This window comes from Macaca mulatta, chromosome 8 (assembly GCF_049350105.2).
Source record: "Macaca mulatta isolate MMU2019108-1 chromosome 8, T2T-MMU8v2.0, whole genome shotgun sequence".
NCBI lineage: Eukaryota > Metazoa > Chordata > Mammalia > Primates > Cercopithecidae > Macaca > Macaca mulatta.
In genome coordinates, this window is record NC_133413.1 from 41597393 (window position 1) to 41614834 (window position 17442).

A 17442-nucleotide genomic window follows, 5' to 3' on the forward strand; every position below is an offset into this window, starting at 1 on the left:
TTGGTATATGTATCCGAAAGCACGTTTGCCCTTTGTTTTTGTTTGCTTGTTTCTTTTCATAAAAGCTTTCTCTGATTGCAGCTATTTTACTTAAACCTATCACAATTCAGAATACGTTTTTACTTCAATCCCAGCAGTTTCTAGCTTCATAATTTCTATGCCTTTCTAGTATAAGCCATTTCACTTGTATCAAGAATGTTATCTACTTTTATTTAAAAATACAAGAGACAAACCCAGGTGTGTTGGCTCACTTCTGTAATCCCAGCACTTTGGGAGGCTGAGTCGGGTGAATCACCTGAGGTCACGAGTTCGAGACCAGCCCGGCCAACATGATGAAACCCTGTTTCTACGAAAAATACAAAAATTCGCCAGGCATGGTGGCACTGCCTGTAATCCCAGCTACTTGGGAGGCTGAGGCATGAGAATTGCTTGAACCCAGGAGACGGAGGTTATTGTGAGCCAAGATTGTGCCTCTGCACTCTAGCCTGGGCAAGAGAGCGAGGAAAAAAAAATTACAAGAGACAAGAGGAAAACTTTATGAAGCTTAGAAAGGTATTGCATGAATATTTATCGTATTACTTTTTATTTAAAAAAGTATTTTTTCACATGAAAATAAAAACTACTTATAATAAATTATACTATATTGTTATAATAAATTATATTATAAATATAAATTATAAAATACTCATAAATGAAAATTTATATTGTATATAATTAATTATATATTAATTTATATATAATTAAATATATATAATTTAATATAAAATTATAATTTACATTAACTGTCACAAATAATTCATTAAATGTTCATGTTGTGTATATATAATGCTCTTATTTTATTTGCTTTTGGTTTTAGGTTTGCAATACTCTGAATAATTGTCAGTGTGATGTTGGATATTCTCCAACTTGTAGGCAAGACAGTTCGTCACCAGGAGGAAGTACTGATGATGGGTTATAGATTTTAGGTTGGTCTCTAGATCTATGTTCCAATAGAGCTTTCTGCTCTCAAAGAAATGGTCTACATCTCTACTGTCCTATGTGGCTATTGAACGCCTGATTGTGGATGGTACAACCAAGGAACTGAAATTTCAACTGTACTTTACTTTAATTTAAATTTATATAACCATTTGTGGCTATTGGCTAGTATATTGGATAGTGCAGCTCTAGATCATACTGTCAACCAAACTTTTCTGTACTCTTAATTTTCACCCAAAAGTCAACATTTGAAGAATCCTTTCCTCACCTTAATTATTAACTGAGGTCCCAAGAACATTTCTATTTATTTAAACTTCAAAGGACCTGCCAAACCATTTTCTAGAATGGCTGTGTCATTTGACATTCCCACCAATAATATATGAATGACCCAATTTTTTGGCATTCTCACTAATATTAGATAGCATCATTATTTTTTAAGACATTCTAATAGGAGTATATTAATCTCTATTGTGGTTTTAATTGTGCTTCCTCAATATGTAATGATGTTAAACATGTTTACTGTGTTTATTTGGTATCTGTATATTCTCTTCAGTGAAAAGTCTGTTCATATATTTTGTCCATTTTTAAAATTGGATTGTGTTTTTTTAATGTTGCATTTTGAGAAATTTTACATTTTCTAGATACAAGTAGTTTTTTGAGAATATGTTGCTTCACACATATTTTCTTCAAGTCTGTAATTTATTTTTTCAGATTAGTTATTTTTTAAGTTTTATTTTGATAGGGCATTTTTTTTTCCATTTTACGATCATGCTTTTGGTGTCAAATATATTGAACTCTCTGCCTGTCCTAAGTCCTAAAGCTTTTTTGCAATGATATTTCTAAAAGATAAAGTTATTTATTTTACATTTAGGTTCATTATATATTTTGAGTTATTTTTATAAAAGATGGGAGATATTAAGACAACAGTAATTTTTTTAAATTTATGGATGTCCAAATTTTCCAGCAGCAGTTTTTGAAAAAGCTATTACTCATCCATTGAATTTCTTCTCTCATCTTTGTCACAAACATTGGACAGATTTCTGTTGGTGTGTTTCTTAATCCTCTCTTCTTATCTTTTGATCTTTGTTTCATTGTCTCCACCAGTACAGCAGTACCACACTGCTTATTATAGCTATGTCATAATTTTTAACATTGTAAAATAATTCTTTTTCTTCAGAGGCATTGTGCCTATTTTAGAATTTCTCCTTTTCATATGAATTTTAGAATTAGCAGAATAAGCTCATCTATGTTTATAAAATATCTTGCTGTGATTTTGATATAAATTATATTAAACTTATAGATCATTTTTGGAAGAATTTGCCTCTCTTCTATTAGTGCATCTTCCAATCTATGGACACATGCATCTCCCTGTATTAGTCTGTTATCACACTGCTATAAAGATACTACCTGAGACTCGGTAATTTACCAACAAAAGAGAATTAATTGACTCACAGTTTCACATGGCTTGGGAGGTCTCAGGAAACTTTTAATCATGGTGGATATGAAGGGGAAGCAGGCACCTTCTTCTCAAGATGGCAGGAAAGAGAGAGAGAAAGAGAGAGAGGGAGAGATTGAGATAAGGGGAAACAGCCACACACTCATCAAGCAACCAGATCTCATGAGAGCTCCACCATGAGAACAGCATGAGGGAAACTGCCCCCATGATCCCATCACCTCCTACCAGGTCCATCCCTCCACACATGGGAATTACAATTAGAGATGAGATTTGGTTGAGGACACAGAGCCAAACCATATCACTCCATTTATATAGGTCTTCTTAGATTGCTTTCATCAAAATATTGTAATTTTCACAAGATACTATACATGTTTTGTTGTTTCATTATTGAGTACTTTGTTTTCTTTAGAGCAATTATAAATTATGTGAGTTTTTTGGGGGGTGTTTAAATTTTGACTTGTTCACTGTAAGTATACAGATATGCAATTCATTTTGGGGTGTTGATCTTGGATTCTGCAACATAATATATTCATTTTTAATTCTGAGTTTTTTTGTAAGTGCCTTCAGATTTCTGTGTAGACTATCATGCTATTTTTAAAAACAGAGTTTTTTTCAATATAAATCCCTTTTATTTCTTATTATATTGGCTAGAAATGAATTAAAGTGAGTTAACATTCTACCTTTAATACTGATTTTAGGAGGGGAATAATTCAGTCTTTCACTATCAAGTCTGATGCGAGCTGCAGGGATTTTGCTTTGTTTTGTTTGGAGATAACCTTATGAGTTTGAGGAAGTTGCTCTCAATACCTAGTTTCTGAGATAGTTTTCATATACATAGCATTGGGTTTTATGAATGTATTTAGTTTCAATGGCTAGGATCATATGATTTTGCCTTTTTGTCTGTTGACATAATGGATTTGGATATCCACATGAATTTTGGATACTGACCTAGTCTTGAATATCTAAAATAAATTCTTCTTGCCTATAATCTATTATTTTACTATTAGTAGTATTTTTATAAAGATAATATTGTTATTTATTATTGCTTTTATTTATTTTTATTGTCTATTATTTATTGTACATTACTAAATTTGACTTGTTAATACTTTGTTGAGGATATTTGTATATATATATAGGTTTATATCTGTCATTATTTCTTCATTGTACTGTCTTTATCTTGTTTAGGTATCGGTAATACTAGCTTCACAAAATCACATGGGAAGTATTTAATTCTATATTCGATATTACTTAAAATTGACATCATTGCTTCTAATAGTACATTTTCCAGGTAATTCTTTTGTGCTGGTAAATTTCTTTTCAGGGAGTTTTTGAATTTTTAAAAAATCGTTTTTAAATTGAAAGACAAAATTGCATATATTTACCATGTACAACATCTCACATATTTATCATTTTGGTCATGAGAACATTTTAAATATGCTCTCTTTGCATTTTTAAGAACACATATTTATTTTCTTAATAAATATATAGCCATTCATCGCATCAATTTCATATTAGCTGAGTTGAGTGGTTTGTACTTTCTGAATAATTGATGTAACTAATTCTTTTCTACTTCTATCAAATACTAAGACAGAAGTTTTTAAAAGCTCCAAGCATGATTATGGATTTATTTCCGTATTTTTTATTTCACTATTTTTCATTCCATCTTGAATCTTCATTAATTGCTGCATTCATTGGATTTTAATATCTTTGTGTGGAACTGCTTCTTTTATTACCTCTGTAATTTATTTCTTCATATTTGTCTTGAAGTCTACTTAATCTGAAAATAACCCTCAGAAGTTATCTCTCACCTGGGATCCATTAAATCCTTATTTTGTGTACTTTAAAAATTATATCACAGATTATTTAGAGAAGTAGGAATAAAAGTAGCAAAAATCAGCTTTATAAAATCCTACATTGAAATTTAAACATAGAAAATCAACTTTATAGTCTACATTTTTACTGTGTTTCAATATGAATGAGATGAGATTAGTGCACTTGTAAAAGAGATCCCAGTGAAATTCTTCACCCTTTCCACAAGTGAGGTTATAGCAAGAAGATGGCTATTTATGAATGAGGTGGCAGGCCCTGACCACACAATGTCGCCAGCGCCTTTATCTTGGACTTCCTAGCTCCAGAACTGTGAGAAGTACAATTCTGTTGCTTATAGGCCCCCAAGTCCATGATAATTTGTAATAGCAGCCTAAACAGACTAAGATAATTATCATTACAGATTAAAATCCAGCTTTATGTTTCTTTGGATTTGTCTGATTCATATTGTGTAATGTCTTCTTGTACTGATGTTTAAAAATCATTATGGGCAGTACAAAAAAATCTGAGTTCTCACTTGTGTTCAATAATAGCTAAAATAAAAAGACAATTTGTCTTCAAGGCTCTTCTGTACCTTCTTGAAAACTGATACATTACTTTGGTAAACAAATTAAGAAAATGAAAGATTTACAAAGAAATAAAAAACGGTCCCAGGAATAAATCCTTTCCTATATGTTGTAATAATTTTCAACAACACTGACAAAACTATTCAATAGAGAAAGGGCAATCTTTTCAAAAAATTGTGTTGGGAAAACTGGATAATCACATGCAAAAGGATGACGTTGTACCCATACTTGTATTCTACACACACACACACAAACTCACAATGGATTGAAGATCTAAATGTGAGTTTTAAAACTATAAAAATATCAGAAGAAAATACAGGGGGAAATCTTCATGACATTGGATTTAAAAATAATTTCTTGTATATGACACCAAAACCACAGAAAGCAAAAGAAAAATAGATAAATTGGAGTTTAATAATTAAGAATTGTGCATTAAAGAACACATTCAACAGAGTAAAAAAAGAAATGTGTGAAATGGGAGAAAATATTTGAAAATTATATATCTGATAAATATTCAGAATATGTAAAAAATTCCTACAGCTCAAAACAATAAAATCCTGTTAAAAATGGGCCAAGGACTTGAATACAGACATTTCTTCAAAGAAGATATATAGATGACTAATGAGTACATGAAGGAAGATATATAGATGGCTAACGAGTACATGAAAGAAGATATATAGATGACTAACGAGTACATGAAGAAGATACATAGATGGCTAATGAGTACATGAAGGAAGATATATAGATGTCTAACGAGTACGTGAAAGAAGATATATAGATGCCTAATGAGTGCATGAAAGAAGATATATACATGACTAACGAGTACATGAAGAAGATATATAGATGGCTAATGAGTACATGAAAATATATTTACCATCACTAACTCTTAGAAAAATGCAGGTCAAAACTATAAGGAGATAACAATTTTAACCTACTAAAATGGCTAGTATAAAAATTTTTTTTAAAAATTGTGTTGACAGGAGTGTGGAAAAATTGAAAGTCTTGCACATAACTGATGGTATGTAAAGTGATCCAGGCTTTGTAGAAAATACTCTAGTGGTTCCTCAAAAAAAGAAACACAGAATTACCATAGTAACCAGCAATTTGCATATACATGTAAACCCAAAAGTATTGAAAGCAGAGACACAGACAGGTATTTTTGCATCCATTTTCATAGCAGCATTATTTCCAATAGCCAAAATAGCACGGAAATAACCTTTTCTCATACATGAGATAGTGAAGAACCTTAAAAGCGTTGAGCTCTACCATACTTTAAGGTTGCTGCATATTTGCTTAATTTCAACAGTTTTGCATTGCAATTCATTTCTTATATAAAACATTCTGAATCACTTTTCTTTAGACAAATCACTTTAAATCAAGATATCATTATATTGTCTGCCTGTGTGTGTGTGTGCATGCATGTGCATGTGTTTTAAAGTTACTGTTTCCTTGTCTTTTTTGATGGTCACTAAATCTATTTACATTTAATATCATAATATTTTGGTGGCAATACTGATTGCTTAATTCATTACATTGATATTTTACTTGTCTGGTTTATTTCTTTCATTTAATTGTATAGATATTTTTGCATAGATTTTATATTCCTCTCTAATTCTCTTGATACTCATTTTTATATTAATTAGAGAAGTATCTATTTTTCTAATTAATACAGTCAAAAGCAGAATAATGTTACATTATACAAATAATGTGGAAATTTTCCATAAAAATTTTGCCATTAACTCACTTTAAAATTAGTTCCCAAGCATGTCAATAATTTTTCATAAAATTATTTTTGAAACTGCTTATATAGCCCTGCTTTAAAATTTACTTTTAAATGTTTGTAATTTTAACTGACAACTTATAATTGTATATACTTATGAGGTAAGAAGTGATGTTATGATGTGTCATGACATGTTATGATGTGTCATGACATATTATGATATGTTATGATATATATATACAATGTGGAATGATTGAATCAAGTTAATTAGCATGTCAATCCTATCGAATACTTATCATTTAATCCTCCTATCTAACTAAAACTTTGCATCCTTTGGCCTACATCTCATTTTTGCTATGCCCCTAGCCTCTGGTAACCACCATTCTACTTTTTCCATGTATGTTTATACTATGGTTTCATATGAATTTTATAAAGTTTTATTTATATGAAATATAGCATTGATATTTTTATAAAAATTTCATTGAATCTGTAGATTACTTTGGGTAGTATGGACATTTAAGCAATATTAATTCTAATTCATGAACATATGAACACATATCTTTCTATTTATTTATTATTTCAATTTAAGTACTATCATTTATTAATTTTTATGATTCACCCTCAATAATTTTTTATAAAATTACTTTGAAACAGTTTTTTTGCTCCATTTTTAATCTGAAGAACACGTTATTAGATAATATTAAGTTAATGTGTTATATGTAGCCATTCATAGAAGGGAATATGTTAGAATATCATAGATTAGAATATATCATGTAAATAAAGATTAAATATAGCTAAAAGTTTAAGACTAAATTTGTCAATAATATTGCATATTGCCAATGGCTGTATATTGTCAGAGATATGTGTAAGTGTACTGAGTTGACATAAACATATAATGCACTTTGGGGCACAGTTCATAGAAGATTTGAAAACACTTTTAAATTCAAATTTATGTATTTATTCTCTAACTGTATTTGAATTTCAAATTTTAAAATTCAAATCAGCAGTACGCTTTAAATATCACGTTTGTAAAAGTCCCTCTCATGTTTTCAGGAAAAAGTACACCCTTGTTTGTGAAACAACATGCTCTTCCTCAGAAAAATGGCCTTTTCATCAGTTCCTACATTTTTCTACCTTTCCTCATTTTAATTGCCGTCACTGGTCTTAAATGGAATAAAATGAAGGGATTTTGGCACTGAGCAAAAAGTGTAAGTGGAAAGTAAAAAATGTTAGACCAACATTAGATAAAGGCCAAACACAAAAATGTATGCTCTCTGAGAGGTATATGGAAAGCAAAGTGTGGTATCGGTACCTATTAATTAGCTATCACAAATGTAGCTTTTTTACTCTTCTTGATTTTGCTTGAGATTACAACGGCTATTAACCCTAAAACCAATGTTAATCTCTTTTGTACAGTTCTATATCAGAAGTCAGCAGTACTAGCAGCAACAGTAACAGCAGTAGTGACAGCAACCAGTCATAGAGGTAAGTGATATAATTCATAATACATACATATTTAAAAATTTTTAACAGTACCTTAGTTTGAGAAAGCTGTTATTCCCATATTTTATCATCACAGCTTCTACATTTTAATATCATATGCTAAGAAAAGACTAAAGTATTTTATGTTATTACTGCTTTATGCTAATTTGGAAATATTTTAATGTAACTGATATCAGCCAGATATTTATTAAAAATATTTTTGTAATAAGAAATGACTTCCAAATTATTTTACATACATTCTTAAAGTATTTATGAATAATCATATTTCCTACTCCTTCATTTAAGATTCTAATTTGTTTAGAAATTGGTAAATCTAGTTGATTTACACAGATTGTTTCCCTATATTTACAGTTTTTCCTTAATAGCACTATATGGGTATTATTATCCTTATTTTAGAAATAAGAATATGGATGTAAATAATTTAAGTAATTCCTCACATGTATAGAGTTTTAGTAAGTTTTGCCGTTGGGGTTTAACTTAAAGCAATCAAACTCTAGAGTAGAAACTTACAATCTTAAAACATAGCCTGATATGTGGTTAGGGATAAGGAATAGAATACACATGGATTGAGGACCTAGTTGATGCTAAGCAAAATGCTAAATACACTCTCCCTCCAAGGCAGAAAGACAATTAATTATTTACCATGAAATGGCTTGAAATAGGCATACACGTATACTGTTCAAATTCATATGGGTAGAAAAATAATAAAGTTTGATGTTAGGGCTATTACTGGCAGTAAATTGAAAAATTCAAAAAATCAATATAGAGCAAGATCAAGATTTCATCCAATTGGTTATCTCCCATTCCTTTGTATCAGAGTTTGAGTAATAATTATGTCCATGGGTCTCTATTTCCTTATCTGCCACCAAATAAAACCTTTATAACTTGTAACCTCAATGTAAAAGTTTTATTCATGCCTAGACCAATCTCTACATCCTCATTAAAAACTTTATTAGAAGCTTATGTGTTACCTGAGGATTCTGGCACTTGGCTACTGCCTTCTTCTCATGTCCTTCAATCAGAATCTCACCGTCCTGTTGCGTGTCTTCACCTGAACTCCCTACCACCACCATCGGCCAACCATAGTCATTTTCTCCTAGAGCTTACCATTTCCCTGATTTCTTCCAACTCATAAGTCGTAAATGCAACATCTTGCTTTCCTTTTTCTCTCTTTTCACAGCTTCCTTCTGCCAACAGTAGCTTCTGGTTGCATTGAAGTCTTGCCTCAATAATATGAGATAGAGGGTTAGGCTATCAGCCCATAAATAATAGACATACAAGGTGATGATATAGTAAATTGAAACATGATTAATCATATACAAAAGATTATAGCAGCAAGGATGAGTGGGAGAGTTGCTGTTGAGGAAGGAATTGGATAACAATTTTACATATTTTTTTCTCAATAGGTCATATAGCACAAGTGATTTGTAAGCAAGTAATCTGAAGGAGGTGAAATAGTTACTCAGTTTTGATCATTGAAAGGAGTTACCTAAGTTCAAAGGATGAACCCACAAAAAGCTTCTATTTAAATGCAAAGGGTACAGTGTAGCAAGAGAGTGTGCAGGCAAGCATTGGGGGATCAGAAAAACAAGGGGCTCCAAGGTTCCTTATTGTAGATTTTAAATAGCCCATTAACAATCCCAATGCCTTTTTCTCAACAAAAAGTCAAAACCAGACACCCAGGCTTTCCTGGAGATAAAGATTGAGCTTTTCGATTTTAACTGTAAATCAACTCTATCCTACAGAGGCATGGAATTGGCAGAATTACTCATGCATATATCTAGGCAATATATTTCCAAGCACATGAATGATATGATACAAAATAAGTTGGGAATGTTTGAAGAATACCAAAGACGTGAGTCCACCTGGAGCAGAGTTAGTCAGAGGGCTGTCGTTGTGGTTAGGTCAGAAAAGCAACACCATGAAGGGTCTTGGAGCTTTTGGAGTCCATCTCTGTTTTACTTTGAGTGAAAGGAAGGAATTACTGAATAGTTTAGATTCCCGGTACATGGCCTTACTCTTTAAAAGGCTGACTTGTTGAAAACCGTCTGTATGATCGCAAGAGTAGAAGTAAAGAAAATACTGCAATAATACATGAGAGAAAAGATAGTACTTCAAGTCAGGAGTGGTAAGGATAACCTTATGGATACATTTTGAAGGTGACACAACAGAATGCATTGACAGTTTGGATGCAGAATGTAAGAAAAAGTGCTTAAATAATATGACTATTGATGCAAAGCAGGAAAACAGCAAGGCTAAAATGTAAAACTAGGCCTTTTTCTAGAATTTGGGCTCTTTGTGCTTTTTAAAAGTCATTTGCAAATCTATGAATACTGAGATATTTTTAAAAAAAACATAGGTAACATGAGCCAAGACAAGTAACTGGTATGCTACAATAAGGACTTTAAATGTTTTTGTATATGAGCAAGAGCATAAAGTATTTTTGAGGTTGTAAGAGAGAGATCTGGCATGACATGTTTTGCATTTTACCTATTTCATTGGGATAAAGTAGGGAGAATGGATTCTGTCAGAACTGCAGACTGGGGAGGCAGCTAAGAGATTACTGAATGCACAGGAAAGATGTGACAAGGGCAGGATTAGAGAGGAGGAAAAGCACAAAACTATTTTCAGGAATATGACAGAGGCAGAATCTGGTGAATTGGTTACTGAATGGATGTATTTGAATTAGAATTAAAGAGAGAACTACAAAGACCTCTACTTTTCTGGCAGAATGGATAGTGAAACCTTTTACCAAGGACATACTGTATAGTAGGGAAAGAACTGTCTTAGGTTGGGGTGAGGAAGTGGAGGGGAGTGAATGATGAGTATGGTTTTGAATGTGTATATGTGGAAACCTGTTGGAAATGCACTGAGCGTTTTTGAAAATTCTCTCCCTCTGCAGATACATAATACAATAGAGAAATGAATAGGAACTTTTTTTTCTGTTTTTTCACAGGTTTACATTGCTCTTTCCCTTTCTGTTTTCTTGTTGGTGATTTCCATTATCGATGTAAATTTAGAGACCATGTTAATGAAACGTACGTGACTACGAATTTACAACATTTACTTTTAATGTGACTGTCACACATTATTCATGAATAAGGAACTTTGCTTTATGAATGTCTTGAGTATCAGGCACAAATTATTAATACAACAGTATAACAAGCAGTGTCTTATTTGACTAATTAATTGCTATACCTGTAGTTGCATTATAAAAGTAGACAAATTTTATTAACAATGAAAATTTAACATTTCTATTTTTCTGTATTTCTTTTACAACAGTAACTACATGACAACATCAAAAGCCATAAGACAGAGAAAGGATATTACCAAGAAATTTACCATTAACTAGTTTGATTCAACAATGAAAACAAAAATCGCCTTTTTTTCCTTTCATTATGGCTTAAAGCTTTCAATTGCACAGACAAAATAAATTCTATGACAGAAAGTATGCAAGTGTGTATCTATTATTCTACCTGCCATGAATCTTTAGGAAAAAAACACTTTGCCTCTTTTTCACCCAGTTGTTACGCGCATCCATGTGAAGAGGCTACTAACCAGGCTTTGTATGAGCAAGAAAGCTTTTTTAATCACGTAGGTGCAGGCAGGCTGAGTGTGAAAAAGGGGTCAGCAAAGGGAGATAGGGGTGGAGCAGTTTTTATAGGATTTGGGTAGGTAGTGGAAAATTACAGTCAAAGGGGGTTTTTCTCATGTAGGCAGGGGCGGGGGTTACAAGGTGCTGGGTGGGGAGCTTCTGATATTCATTGTCCAAGGAAAGAATTTCACAAGGTCAATTGATCAGTTAGGATGGGGCAGGAACAAATCACAGTGGTGGAATGTCATCAGTTAAGGCAGGAACTGACCGTTTTCACTTATTTTGTGGTACTTCAGGTGCCTCAGGCCATCTCGATGTATAGGTGCAGGCTTGGACTCAGAGGCCTGACACTTGTTACATCCTAAACTGAAAACTTTCAGATTCTTCAGATGCCCACGGTCATGTTGTCTGCTGCCGTCTCAAGAGAGGACACCAACAGCCACACCTCTCTGATAGTTCATGATTCCCCTGCCCTGTCTGTTCCAGGCATTAGGATTCTGAGTGGAAGAATTACTAGGTATTCACTCTCACAGCCCCCAGATAGTCACTAGTATCTCTTCTAAGGAAATCGCTCAAGCTGAGTTTGAGGACATAGTGTAGCAGGACGAACTGCAGACAAAACCTCTCAGACACCCAGTTGTAGAAGGAAGGGCTTTATTCAGCTGGGAGCATGGGCAAGCTACTGCCTGAAAATCCAAGCTCCCCGAGTGCACAGTTTCTGTCCCTTTTAAGGGCTCACAACACTAAAGATTTCATATGAAAGGCTTGTGATTGATTAAGCAATCTAGGGGATACGTGACCGGGATTTCATGCACTGGTAGTCAGAGAGAAACAGAACACGGCAGGGAGTTTCACAACGTTCTATACAATGTCAGGGACATCTGTTTCTAAGTCATGAGTTGATTTTTAACTACTGGGTAAAGCCAGGCAGACCCAGGCCTGGTTCCGGGGCTGGCACCGGGCTGCCTGTCTTTGGTTTTACTTCATTGTTTTTTCTTAAAACAGGTACTGAGTATAAAACAATATAAAACAATATGAGAGGGTTTCTCTCTTCCTCAATCGTACCATCAGGTACATATGCTTCCTTGGCCCTGTATAAACTGATCTAGAAGATTTCTCTGTCCTTTGGGAAAACCCAAACTTGCTGCTCTGTCTTCCCTGAAGTTGGGCTTTTCTGGGTAAGATTTTCTTGCCTCGGTCTCCCCTCCCCTCTGCCTCTTGCTGAGATGGGGGCACTTCTACACATCGCAGAGCATTGCACATGAGTTAGGGATCCATTAGCCCACATGGAGTCCAATTAGGACCTACAGAGTCTTCATCACAAACCAAGATGCTCCTTGGACAGGAGTGGAGGAACCTCACCACAGAGGTCCAGAGTTTCCTATTCCAAACATCCATCAACTGAAAATGGATAAACAAAATGTGGTACATCCAAACAATGGAATATTATTCAGCCCTAAAAAGGAATGAAGCACTGACACTGGTACAACATGATTGTTCCTTGAAACCATTATGCTAAATGAATAAAGCCAGTCACAAGCATCAAATATTTACATGTGTATTTGAAGCAGCCTCGCTGTCTGGGGCAAGTACAAAGGTTCTTTGTCTCATGGCCAAGGAGATTGAGGTCGTGGACACACACACAGACACACACACACACACACACACACACACACACACAGAGTTTGGAGCAGGAGTTTAATAGACAAAAGGGAAGGACAGAGAGGGTTCCCAAGCGGGTTGCCAAGTTGTCAGGGTTTTTATAAATGGGCCAGTGAGGAGGGGGCTCGTGAGGAGGGGATGTCTTGTCCTCCTAGGGCCAGACGATTTGATTGAGACCAGGTGTGCTATCTGTGTGGCGCAGAGTTTTTTTGTCAGTTCTCATTCCATTCCCTGCCCACATAGGCAGAATCTCAGTCTGCGTCACTTTGTTATGCTTATCTTGGAGGGAGAGTTTCTGTGTCTGTTCCCAGACATCTTCTTGCAGCTGCAGGCATTCCCTCCCCCCACCAAGTCTGCTTTTAGCTTCCCTATCTTAGTGTGCCTAAAGGCAAAGGAATGTGCTTATTAAAGTCTGCTGTTTTACTGGGGCCCATTGTGTAAGTGTGAAGTTTGGTGATTACCCAGGAGACTTTCCCCTTCTTTCTGTGCCCAAGCTGCTGATCTGTGATTTACAGCCTGAACTTTCGTCTGCTTGTTGTTAGAAGAGAAGTGACTTCTCTGAACTGCCTGAGGTGAGAAAGGGGGCTATTTTTGAGCTGCTTTTTGTTAAAAGGAAAGATTTCTGCCAGGGACTCACTTTACCCTGTGTACCTAAATAATTTCTTTCTGCCTCCTATAACATATTCATTTGTATGAAATGTCGAGAATAGAGACATCTCTTGAGACAGAAATTAGTTTAGTGGTTATTTAGGGAGTGGAGGGGTGGGACAAAGAACTTGTGTTGGGGGTGGAAGGGTACTGTATGGCTAATGGGCACAGAGTTTTTTCATGATGCGATGAAACTAATTTCAAATTGACTATAGTGATGGTCACACATATCTGGGAACATACTAAAAATCACTTAATTGTATGCTTTAAATGGGTAAACTGCATGGCATGTGAATTATATCTCAATAAAGCTGTTTAAAAATATAACCTGGGATAATTTTACCAGAAAATACAACCTGGGATAATTCTAGCAGACTTCTCTCATCTTCATTTCCACTAACTTATTTTGGGTCATTGTGTTCACTGGCCTGCTTCTTGTCAATAATAATTTTTGAGCTATCTGTTCAGGTGTACCAGTACCTGGCAGATCCAAGTTTTAGTCCTCATGTGTTTTATTTATTTTGTTTTTTATTTTTTGAGATGGAGTTTTGCTCTTGTTGCCCAGGCTGGAGCACAATGGCACGGTCTTGGCTCACTGCAACCTCTACCTCTGGGGTTCAAGCAATTCTCCTGCCTCAGCCTTCCAAGTAGCTGGGATTATAAGTGCCCACCACCACACCAGGGTAATTTTGTATTTTTAGTAGAGACAGAGTTTCACCATGTTGGCCAGGCTGGTCTCGAACTCCTGACCTCAGGTGATCCACCCATCTTGGCCTCCCAAAGTGCTGGGATTACAGGCATGAGCCACCACGTCCGGCCCTGATCAGTTTTATTTTTGCACACAATTTTTGCACACATATTTGGACACAATTCATCCCTGAAATAGGGGGTACTGGAGTAAAAGGCTTGAATGTGATAGATGAGTTAGGTTTTGGACATGTGCCATTTTTTTAAAAGATATTTGTCAAAAAGCTAAGGGAGGCAGTTGCATAGTCTTCTACATTGGTCTCAATTTTTCTCTCTCCCCTTGCCTTGCTGCCCTTCCTGTCTCCAGAGTTTCTTACTCAGAGCTTAGAGTCACTGTTAACAAAACAGTCAGATTGCATTGCAGAAGTTTTCTTTTCCCTTAGAACACTATATTATAATCTTGTGTAGTAAGCAAGGTACACAGATGAAGTAAAGGGCTTTCTGATTGTCTTTTCAAGATAAAGTTCCATTTTCTTGAATTCTCTTTATTTGTAAAAATAACACTAAATATTAAAGCTTTCCTTTCTCTTTTCTCCACTGATTATAATATAGTTTTATGAGAAAAATACACAGTTGAAGAAAAGTGCTTTTTGATGGTCATAGTAGGATAAACTCCATTTTCTTTTTTGCAAATATATTTCAAATAATTTTGTGTATTTATAGGGTACAGTGTGATGTTTTGATCTATGTATACATTATAGAATGCTTCAATCAAGCTAGTTACCATATCCATCACCTCATCAATTTATCATTTCTTTGTGGCGAGAACATTGAAAATAAATTTTAGCAATTTTGAAATATGCTTATTATATTAACTGTGGTCACCATGTAGTGCAAGAGATCATTAAAACTTATTCTTTCAGTCTGACTCATACTTTGTACCTTTAGATCAACATTTTCCCTTTCCCCATCCCTCATCGCACCTTCCCTAGCCTCTGGTAATCACCTTTCTATAAGATAGACTTTATTAGATTTCACATACAAATGAGATCATACAGTATTTATCTTTCTGTGCCTGGCATATTTCCCTTAGCATAACGTTCTCTGGTTCCATCCCTGTTGTTGTAAATGAATTTCCTTTGTTAAGGCTGTGTATTATTCCATTGTGTATAGTACCACATTTTCTTTATTCACTCATTCCTCATCGACACTTAGGTTGATTCCATGTCTTGGTATTATGAATAATGGTGAAATTGTACCAGCATTAAAAAAGTTCAATTTTCTTGATTTTTCGGTATTTGCAAAAATATTTAAGTCTGCAGTAGCATGTAGAAAATTGCTAGTAATAATAGCTAATAATAATAGCTGTTATTTCTCTTTTCCTCTTTCTCTTCCACCGTAGTAAATAAAACCTGCCATAAAACCGTGATATGGAGAAACAAAATTACCAAGAACCTCACTGAAAAGGAAAATCTGGCTTATTTACCCCAATGTAACTACTGAGGGCTTTAAACAACTTAAACTTCTCTGCAACAAATTTTGCGCAACCTATGCTTCCATCTGGCATTTCCTCTCCCTGGCCTGCGGAAGTGGCCCAGCCCCCAAAGCTTCTCAGGTTTCACCCCCAGGGTCCTGGGGCAGCACAGGGTCCTCCCTGGCCCAGGCGCCCGGTGGCCAAGAGCCTGCCCGCGAGCTCAGCGCTGCTCAACGGTCTCTGTTCTTGGCTGTGCCTCCTGCGCTCTGGTTGAGCCATGTTCTTTCTCCTTGCCCTTCTCACTGAGCTTGGAAGGCTGCAAGCCCACGTAGGTAAGTCCCCGGGAGCCTCCCCTTTCTTCTTCGGCTTTAGAGCGGGCCTGGGCTCTTCCTGGGAGCAGTTTCTTGTTATTCTGGGACCCTCCCCCGCTCCCCTTTGGGATCTCAAGCAGGTGCTTCCGGTGTGTCAGGGACACCTTTCTACGCCAGGCCAGGGGAAGCAAGGTCCTTAACGGAGGAGCTGTTAGCGCTCTGCATCAGCGCCCATGGTCTCAGTGGCCCACACGCAGCGCGCCTTCTGGGATCTTCCCACTCTGTGAAGGATGGAGGTGGTGGACTACTAACTGCCTTCAGCGAATGCCTCAGAGTCCTGAGGAAGCAAGCCTCGCAGCGATTCTAAAAGGGAACCAGAGGGGCCTGTAGAACAGCAATGTCTACTTTTTTTTTTTTCTTTTTTTGTGCCTTAGCCATTTTCAATGTGCTGTTAATTATGTAGTGAAATTTGTGGACTAGAAAGAGTGTGAGCACATGTAAAAACGTTTACTTAAAATTTTAGGCGCCACCATGCAGTCAGGGATAAGAACCCATGCTTGACTGAGACGATTGTGGATGCAAAACAAAGACGAAAACAAGCACATTTCCTTACTGCAGGTTCTGAAGGAATATTTCTGCATGTCACAGTTCCAAGGAAGATTTTGTCAAATGACAGTGAAGTTTCAGAGAGGAAGGTAAATGATGAGGAATATTTATTCTATATTTAAAGTTTTATGGCAATTTTTATTTACCCTTATATTAAGTCAGATCATACGCAATTGTATTCATTGCCAAATCATAATATTTTGCCTGTGCTATTTGTCTCCTGCCATGTTTTGATCCTCTTCTCCCCCATTTCTGCTGCTTATTTCCCTGTCTTTTCTCTTCATCTCTTCCTAACACACTACTTGTCCACAATTTCCAAGAAATGTTCAGCAATCAAACTGGTAGGAAAAAGAAACCAATATAAAATATGCATGACCATGGTTTAGCCAACAAATTAACAAATTTTTTATTG

The 17442-nt window shown here is 35.3% G+C and overlaps 1 protein-coding gene and 1 long non-coding RNA gene across 2 annotated transcripts in view; both read left to right on the forward strand.

Annotated features, from left to right (window-relative positions):
• The first annotated feature begins 856 nt into the window (after positions 1-856).
• On the forward strand, positions 857-11498 carry LOC144330939 (uncharacterized). Its single transcript, XR_013397647.1, has 4 exons — positions 857-965; positions 7598-7763; positions 7972-8029; positions 11330-11498. It is a non-coding gene; the product is annotated as an uncharacterized LOC144330939 (long non-coding RNA).
• Positions 11499-16038: 4540 nt separating this feature from the next.
• ADAM18 (ADAM metallopeptidase domain 18) overlaps positions 16039-17442 on the forward strand; it is a 151754-nt gene continuing 150350 nt past the window's right edge. The window contains exons 1-2 of the mRNA XM_015145216.3: positions 16039-16445; positions 17043-17119. Of these exons, the coding sequence (XP_015000702.3) occupies positions 16391-16445; positions 17043-17119 (132 nt within the window). The 5' untranslated portion in view covers positions 16039-16390. The remainder of the gene's footprint in view (positions 16446-17042; positions 17120-17442) is intronic.